Below are 9,668 nucleotides of genomic sequence, written 5' to 3'. Positions count from 1 at the left end.
TGGGCGTGTCGAGTCCTTCGTCTTAGAAACTCGCTTAGAGCCGTGTAGAAACCGTTCCCCTCCTGTAAGTCGCTCTTGGTAAGTCTCGTGGGTATGGTCCCGCTCTGAAGCATATATTATTTATTCTAAGCAATTATGTACATTTCTATGTGGTATTTCCAGGCAACATTGGTATGTGTTCTTTTCAGTTGTGAAACCATAGTTGCAACCTAAATTTGCTTTGTTTGCATTACAGACGTAGATAAAGTTGTGTAAATGTGTGAAATTACCTGACAAATAAATTTCACTGATAAAACAAAAATTGACGAATTTTCTAAAAAATTATCATGATGCAATAAAGAAACAGAAACTTTTATTGCCTCTTTATAAGAACTGATAAAGAACAAGCACTTCACTAGAAATTTCAATAAAACACTTCAGGCCTATTAGACAGTTCTGCAGTTTTCTAATAGAGAAAAGTAACTCAATTTTCGATAACATCATAGAAATACATATAAAGTGTTTTTATTATCAACAATGAATCTCTAATATACTGAACAATAAATAATGAGTATTTTTTAAGAGTATTTTCCATGGGTTTATGTTGTTACAGCAGAGCTGGATGAATACTCTTTTGATATGTACAATGCATTTCAACGCAACATTCCCTTAGCCAGGAGTCCTATAACTTCCTTTTCTAAAAAGTATTTCAAAGCAGCGAAAAATTAAACAAAATCTTATTTTTCTCTAGGTCTAAATTTGATCTTTATTTATTGGTTTACGTAGATAACAAGATTTAAATTCTCATTAAAATCACATTAGAGCTAACAATAAAAAAAATCCAAACTCGAATGTGTCATAGATAAAATACAAGATATCTAAAAATATCATTCTTGTAGAACTTTGGTTCAGATGAACCCTTTGCCCCTCCCCTCCCCAATGTTTGTCCAACTCGTAAAAACGTAATAAAAATGAATATAAACAAAATTTTGATGCTTTTTTGGAAGTTTTTTGCAACCCCCCTCTCCGTCCCTAGAAAATCCTTCTGTATCCCAACCCCCCTTCCAATATTACAAGAACATAAAATTACAAGATATCTGAAAATATCATTCTTGTAGAAATTTTGTTCAGATGAACCATTTGATTCCACCCCCCCCCCCCCCTGAAATGTTTGTCCTACTCGTAATAACGGAAAAAAATGAAAATAAACAAAATTTTGATGCGTTTTTTGAAGTTTTTTGTAACCACCCCCTCCGCCCCTAAAAATTCCTTCAGTAAACCCCCTGTAATGTTATGTATCTTGCAATATTGAATGTTATGACTATTATTGGACTTCGACTGACTGTACAACAATGATAATATTTTAGTCAAATGGATTGACTAAACTAAGATCAGTGAATTTATCAAATGGGTTACAAAAAAATTGAAGGCAATATGAAAAAAACGTCTATCTTTAAAAATCATAATATCCAGAAAATTGTGTTTGAAGATTTCAACTAAAAAATAAAACTACTTATAGCTATCATGGGATTTTTAAAGCAAGTTAAGCGAAACGTTTTGAGTTATATTGAAGAAAGATATTTCAATTAACAAACTGAAATTTGATTAATCAAGAGCTATTATTCGTTTTGGAGTTTATCTGTAGAATGTGTCTAAAATCAGACATATTAATTTAATTTGTTATTTAGAATATTTTGGCAGTGGAAATACAATAAAATAGAGGTTTTCCGTATGAGCATATTCTTGCACCGCGAGCAAGACTGTACTCTGAGCAAGTTTTTTTTTATTTTTCTGAAGGATGGATACCTTATGCATAATTACTAAGTTCTTTGGTAAATACCTCTAGCCTCTAGCAAGCCCTTTTGAATGTCTTCACTGACTATCAATGCCATATCGCTTCTGATTACCAGCTATTTATCATAACTAATTTGGTAGACTATTTTACATAAACATTTTCAGACTAATTCAAAATTCTTATTAATATGGTAAGCCCAAGGAGAGACGGGAATAACCCGTTTACACTCACAGAGTTACAAGCGTCTGTTCTGCAAATGCAGTAGTTATACTTTACACCTGGAGTTGATTTTCTGAAACAATCTTCCATTCCTTCGTCATCAAGCCAGCCGCAGCTTCGAATTATACGTTCTGTTCCTCCGACTACTAAGAAATAAAACTGTAAGTTAGTTTTAATGCCATATAAGAAAATTGTGTCAGGGTCTTTTTATTAGCTAAGTCAAACAGAATTAAAATTTGGGCGCAGTTAATGAGATGTGATCTTTGACTGTTTCACTCAAAAAGCTTTTTACATCCTATTTAGAAATTTTTCTGCTGCACCGCTCATGTTGTTTTTAAATATATAATAAGATTTGTTTGTGAACCAACTAGTTGAAATTTATTTCTTTAATATTCATTCAATGTTATGATTTTTTTCTCGAAAAATACACATAAAAGATAGTTATTTTCGTAGTGCAATTTTAATGCTGAATTCAAAAATGTATTCGTATTCTTCGTCCATTTACATCGTCCGGTAATTTTTCAACTAAATCTAATTCTCTTTTTCGGATTGATTTTAAGTCTTTAACTTTGTTTTATATACTAATGTGCCTGTGGCTCCTTTGCTTGTAAAACGTTATTATAATCTTCAGAAACAATTTTCTTTGAATCATTGAGTTTTCTATAGTATTTGTACGTAGCTTGGTTTTTTCAATAATGTCATACAATACGTAGAAAAAGTCATTAGTATACGGCAACTATTAACAATAGTAAAATTTTGATAGTAGTACTGAACTCAGCGTGTAATCCCTCCATTTATTCATCATTTAGTTTGTGGAAACGAACTGCAAGTAAGGAGCGAAACGGCCCAATAGTAACTGAAACTCTAAAAAGTGAAACTGTGATGGCAATAGATACATCAAAAGAATTGGGTTATTATGCTGATTCCATACATAGGCTAAATAATTGATTAAGTTTAGTGCTATCGATCAGAAGCTACAAACCTGAGAAGATCTGCTTGATTTTTGATCTTTTGATTTTTGATTTTTGATCTGCTTGATTTTTGAGAAAGAGGAGAAACACCCCTTGAAAGTCAAGGGATCTTAATGAAAATTACACCATCAGGTGCAGCCTATTACAGAACCCTACTTTAGAGGTTTCAAGCTCCCATCAGCAAAAATGTGGAATCTTGTATTTTTTTTTGCTGCCAGAAGAAATATCATGGATGCGTGCTTTTTTTTATAGGGGGATCGTATCCAATGTTTCTAGAATATCGCAAGAGGAGGTCAACAGAGAGAAGATTGAGAGAGTGACAAAAAAGATTGAAGGGTAGCCTGCCCACTCCCACGCCCCCTTTTCCTCCAAAGTCGTCAGATGAAAACCTGGTTATCCCCTATTTTTTGATAGGAAAAAAGTGACTCGACTTAATAGTAACCAAACTATAAAAAAATAATAATAATAGACACATCAAAAGGGTTGAAACACCCTAAAAACGTCAATCTGTCTTAATGGCTGCTTGCCATTAATGCAGTTTGCAAGCTTAATGGCGTTGTGGCTTAATGACTATCTTTAGGCTGTTTGGTACCGTGTGTTTTTAGTTCATTTTTTGGTGATTTTCACCCACTTCTCCCTTTTCTAAGATGTTTCCATTGAAAAATGCTCTTTTTATTCGTTGGATAAATTGAAAAAAAAGACTAATTCCCCAACTCGAGATTTTGAAAAATAAATTTTACCCATCCCTAATTTGTAGTGAATTGACGCCACCGAAGGAGCGCTGAGCGTAACCACCTCTCACGCAGGAAAAATAAATATTAATATGTTTCAATTAAATCCTGGTAACGAACTGTAGGTAAGGCCCATATAGCATTATAGCATTTGTTATTAGGGAATATACGAAATTTCTTTGGGAGAGGGGAATTTTTTCTGGGGTTATTATTTTATATGTTGAGAGAGAAAGTTCGCGGGGGAATTTAAATTTTTTTCAACCGAATGTAAGGAGCAATTTCAAAACTTAAAACGAACGGTAATTATTCAGTATAGTAAAGGGGCTGCCCCCTCCTCAATAACCCGCTCTTTATGCTAATGTTTGGATTTTGTATCACAATTCTTTAAGAACGACTCCTGAAACATAAGGGCCGTTTAATTAGAATAAGAAGTTTTCTAAAGTTGAAAAAACTTCAGCTTAAAGAGCGGGGTATTAAGGAGGGGAAGCCCCTTTCATATGCGGAATATTTTCTGTTCGTTTTAAGTTTCAATGTTGCTCCTTACTTTCAGTTGAAAAAAAAACTTGTTTTCTTTTTATTTAATCATACCAGGAAGCAATAAGAAGCTATAAGCCTTAAAACAGTCTTTTCGACGTTGCAACAAAAATATATAAATGCACAATTTTAACAATTATTACGATGAAACTGTTGTTTGAAAAAAATATCTATTCGAGTACATACAAGTTTTGGAAATAGCGCTCTGAAGTATTTTGAAAATACAATCTAAGTTGTCTCCATTGTCCAAAGTTCTCGCGTACCCATTTTTAACATTTAAATTTAAATTGTCTTTCAAAGCCCTGATTTCGTAAATTAAATACAGCTGAAAGGTGTAAATAATATCAGTAGACTTCAGACTTACCTCAATCCCAGGAAAAGCAGAAACTGCTTTCAAAGGATATACTATATCACAGTGTTTGATCAATGAGAGAAACTGTGTGTGTAAGATTTTTGCTGAGCACAAAGGAAAATTTTTTGTTTTTTTACCATTGCTAATAGCCAAATCGGCATATCAAAAGCCAAGAAAATCGTCATATCAAAATATGCAGTAAGTATTTTTATTCTTCACTATTGTCTTTAATTCCCTCTAGTTCTCGCTTTCTAATTTTCTTTAATACTTGCTAAAAGGCTAATAGCCAAGAAAATCGTCAAATCAGGATATAGAGTAAAGATTTTTATTCGTCACTTTTCTTTTTAATTTCTGTGGTCTCAACGAGAAGACCAAATTTTGATGAAATACAGACATCAGTGATCAGCAAAGTTAAGCAGTGATCACTATTCCAAAAACGATTTATGTTATCATAAAATCACAAAACAATCTTCAAATTAATAATAGATATTCAGCAAAAATAACTAACCACATGCATTTTTGAAGACCCTAATTTATTCGTTACAAGGCTTGGGAGGCATTTCATGGGAAAATTAGCGGAACCTTGTTTCTTAGAAAAAAAACGTGTATAAATAATACATTCATTTAATCAGGAGGGGGGGGGGGGCTCAAAAGCTCAGGCTTTTTAACTGTACTTTATTTGTGAGATTTTTTCTGTATGAGAAAATTTATTTATGAGAGGGAACAAATCCACTAACGAAGGCTTTCGATCAGAGCTTCACTTATTAATTTTTAGACCATGGTAATGTTGAAAGTTTTCTCAAGACTAGTTTTAAAGCCATAGTGATAACAATTTGGCAGAATTAATTTTAACTCTTCGTGAACAGTTTTGTTTTCTCGTTTGGCTTGAAACTTAAAAAGATGTATATGCGCCACCAAAACCCTAAAATTTACTTTTTTCAACTTTGTTTTTGCAAGGGTGGGTAGCTCATTACTATAAACCCTTCATACCGTTTTCTATGACACGCCTGCAAATGGTAGCTTTTTGATCTTTCATGCCAGGAATATTGGATTGTCTTTGGTCACAATCTACCAAGGCGATTGTTGAATTGTCAAAATTCTCACCACATCTTGGATCAAAAGCAGAGTTGCAGTCATAACATTTCAAGGCATGGCCTGAAAAAATTAAATTTGGATTTATTACATTTGTCTTTTAATTAGCACAATTACACTGGTAGTAAAATCATACAACATGAAAAGACTGGCGCTTTGCTCGTAAAAAGCTGTACTCTTTATTGTTTTGTTCTTGTTTGTTTTGTTTTTTTTCAACTAACAAAAAAGTATAGTTTTACCATCTTTCAGTTCAGTTTTAACATTCATTTACGATATTTATGCTTTCCCTTGGGAATGACAAAATGCTCTTTAACTCTACTACGCTGTTCATTCTGAGTATTCCAAGCAGTTCGTGGTAACGAACTGTAGTATTAAGGAAAGACTCGGCTCAGTAGTAACAGCAACTCTAAAAAACGGAATTTTGATATCAATAGATACATTGAAAAATGTTTGTGCTTATTCTAAATATAGAAAATTCAGTAAGTTTAATGCTACCCATCAAAAGTTATGAGAAAACTTACCTGATTTTTGAAATAGGGGGGGGGGGGATGGGGACCCTCCTAAAATTCAAGGAATCATAATGAAAATCACACCATCAGATTAGCGTACCCCTCTTTTGCTAGCTGGTGTACCAGTTAGTTAAAGGGTTAGAAAGTTGTGCAAGTTAGTTTACCTCTTGCTTGATCCAAAGAATTTGGAAAACAAAATTCAAAGAAAAGTGAGGTACTATTAACTAAAGATCTGTTGTTAGACCACGGTCATCTTCAGGGACGAAAGGCTGCTTAGTTTTACTGACCACTTTACTTTTCTTTTACTTTTAGCAGCCACTGTCTATAGTAGTACGATTATGAAAAACAACGAGGGGCTGGTAGAAAATAATAAGTTCAAATGGTTGTAAAGTCAACATAATATTTTTAAGTCCTTTTCTAGGAATTCTCTGTGATTTTTGCGGAAAATAATCGATAGCAAAGACACAACATCAAATCATAAGGTTAGATACTTTTGCCGATTTGTCTATATTTTAGTTACTTTAAAAATAATGCAATTGAAACTACCTAAAAAAAATGCATATCAGGAACAATGTTGACCTCCATCAACTCTAGAGGTTAATTATAGGCAATTATTAATTGAGAGACCCTTTAAAGAAAGTATGATTTTGTTTTTCTTCTAGTTGTTAAAGTAATTTGACAAAATAAAAAAATCTTACGACTTTATCAGCGGCATAACTGAGTTCTTCTATAATTTAGAAGAACTTCCATAATTTCTTTTCTATAGTTTATCTCGTGAAAGTTACCCAAAAGTAGAATTTTCTTATTCCTGCTTCTCTTGTTCAAAGCAGCAACAAAATTGACACCTTTCATAAATCGAGGCATAAAGCTTATAAAGTCACTCCAAAGGTCCCAGAATTCTTTTAAGAACTAGTTAGTTTGTATATTTAAAGATTAACAATCTGCAAAGTCGATGTTTTGTTTCCGATACACTTTAATGGTGCATTACTCATTTAAATTTAAATTTCAACTGTCTACAAAGCCAATATAGTATTTTCAAATCTCTTCCTCGGATTCCTGACAAAAGTGTTGCTATCGTAACAATTTTGTTGGCGAAGCGGAAGAAACAATTGCTATAAAACAAAGCAACGTAAATTTAGTTAAATATGTATTGAGGCAAATTTCGATTCGAAATATAAAGAATTAGCTGAGAGAGTAAAATTGTCATCTTGAATGCATCCGTTGGTAAGAAACAGCTAGTGGTTGGTAACAGTTAAGTAAAAATTACATTTTGAACTCCTATGTCTTGATTATTTGAAAAAAAACTTGAAAATAGTAAAAAAAAAGGAAATAAAAAGACTTAAAAGCACATTTAAGGCCCCTGAAGAGCCTTAAAGGCTCTTTCACAATGCAATTCTACTAATACCGAGATTTAGATAGCGCTAAAAAAATTTAAAAAAAACGAGATTAGAACCAAAAAATCTATAAAATCAGATTTTCATATGACATTTTCCTTGGCCGAAAAAATCTATGAAAAATTCATATTGGCTTTAAATTATCACTAATTAAATCTCCCTATTAGTAAAATCTCATTGTAAATCGGACGTGAGTTATTCGTTATTTCAGGGTATTCTTCTTTTATTGGGTTATAGAGGGCTCTAGCATTTTAAAAAATTGTCTTAGAAAGATCCTTCTCTTAATAAAAAAAAGACGTTAGAAAATAATAGAGTCAGGCGTTTCGCCTAGTCCCAGATTAGACCTATTTAGTTTTCATACGAGTACATTTGCATAAGTGGCAAAACAAACCAAAGAAAGAATCATATCATTATTACCTGAAAGTATGGACTACTATAGGCTTCATAGACTTCAATATTAAATAATTCACTAACTACTCTTATAACCAAGGATTTCACATTTAAACAGATGTGTAATCAGGGAAGGGGGGGATGCCCGTGCCCCATAGTTCGATAAAACATGTATACATCAGTTTATGTCACTCGCCTAAAGCTATTTCAAATGCTGCAAATAACAAGCAAACACATGAGGTTACTTTCTCTAAGATACAGTATTCATATTCATCATCATTCATTGCTTATCTGTGGTTTAACGTTAATAGCCCTACCCCCTCCATCAAGTAAACTTTTGAATTACTTGGAAAATTCTTTAGAAAAATAGATAAAAATCGCAAGGAACATTTTCGTACAGTTTATGTAAAATCATCAAAACAATGTTACGATAGAAGCTGTTGAATGGCATGCCTTATTGTCAGGATTGTTACAAACTTTTGAAGTAATTACTTACACATATTGTTTTGGAAGAGAAACATCACAATAAATAAAGGAAATACGTAATGCTCAACCATGGTTATACTCTCATTCACACAACACTGAGTATTCTAAATTAATCAGATCACACTGATCTGACTACCTTTTTCCTGCGTTTCTACTTTTCAAGAATGAAACTGGCATCGTTCCGCTCTCCGAATCCAATGCTGCAGCCAGCTATCGACCTTAACGAAGAAATCGATATGGCGCGAACACTCTTTTTGGATAGATATTTCATAATTGGATCTACGTGACCTATAAGGATTCTTTTCCATTTCTAGAAAATCAATGTATCTTGCGTAACAGTTCGAAGCTAGACTTTTTTTTATGCATAGTTTCGACAGAAATGTATTCCGTATTCTTAACGAACGCAGAATAACATTTTTGTAAAACAGTTGGTTAGTTACGACAAGTCATTCCGCAAATTTATATGGTGGTGATAGGAGTCACTAATGGTGTCAAATTAAATTTGGTTTTTCCAAGTGAAACTTAATATTTATACTAAAACTCAAAACATTTTCCTTGAAAGTCTTTATGCTAAAGCTTTATGGTGCTATGCTAAAAGCTTCTTTAAGTACTTATTGGGTAACTCGAAGTGTTAGGCTAGCTGATTGCTTTGAAACATTTGTGCTGCAATTTTTATTGTTTAAAACAAACGCATTTCTATAAGGTCTTCAATTCTTAGGTATTGTGAAAACAATTTTTGTTCCACTCCAATTATCCTTGCGTTTGAGCAGTCGTTCTTAAAGCATTGAGGACAAAAAGTCAAATTTAAGCGTAAAGAGCAGATGGGTTGAGGAGAGAGCAGCCTCCCCTCACATATGAATGTTCGTTTTGAGTTGAAATGTTGCTCTTTATTTTTATTCGAAAAACCTGTGTTTTTATTTAATTTATGTTCATTTTCTAATGTGAGGAGGGTTGTCATCCCCTTAAACCCGACTCTTTGAAATCTAAGCTTAGCGATATAATAATTCAAGAGAATGAGATATTGGTGCATTTGTTTTTGGAAATAAGATAAAATTGTCCGAAATGAACTTTAGTTTCCACAAAAAGAGGGAACCCCCTTTTTTTTAATAGTCATATTTATTTAACTAAGGCAAACATAAGACCAGGGACCAATTCAGTTGAAGATGTAGCTGGGAAAACCCAAGCTGGAGATGGCGTAGTTCATGTACCAAGGCCA

The 9,668-nt window shown here is 33.0% G+C and overlaps 1 protein-coding gene and 1 long non-coding RNA gene across 2 annotated transcripts in view; one reads left to right on the top strand and one right to left on the bottom strand.

Moving 5' to 3' along the window:
* Window positions 1–341: 341 nt before the first annotated feature.
* Window positions 342–8,606, bottom strand: LOC148952165 (UPAR/Ly6 domain-containing protein crok-like). The gene is made up of 3 exons (XM_089089628.1): window positions 8,463–8,606; window positions 5,572–5,736; window positions 342–2,139 (listed from the first exon to the last, which is right to left on the bottom strand). Exons 1-3 carry the CDS (start codon window positions 8,521–8,523, stop codon window positions 1,940–1,942), a joined length of 426 nt encoding a protein of 141 aa, XP_088945754.1. The 5' UTR covers window positions 8,524–8,606; the 3' UTR covers window positions 342–1,939.
* LOC148952164 (uncharacterized) overlaps window positions 2,042–9,668 on the top strand; it is a 47,746-nt gene continuing 40,119 nt past the window's right edge. The window contains exon 1 of the long non-coding RNA XR_016141793.1: window positions 2,042–2,154. This is a non-coding gene — a long non-coding RNA (uncharacterized LOC148952164). The remainder of the gene's footprint in view (window positions 2,155–9,668) is intronic.

The sequence above is a fragment of the Artemia sp. Qi Xiang Cuo genome, chromosome 5, assembly GCF_049724085.1.
Source record: "Artemia sp. Qi Xiang Cuo chromosome 5, ASM4972408v1, whole genome shotgun sequence".
In the NCBI taxonomy this organism is placed as follows: domain Eukaryota; kingdom Metazoa; phylum Arthropoda; class Branchiopoda; order Anostraca; family Artemiidae; genus Artemia; species Artemia sp. Qi Xiang Cuo.
The sequence above is the reverse complement of the archived record's forward strand: the minus strand, read 5'-3'. Positions and strand labels throughout refer to the sequence as shown.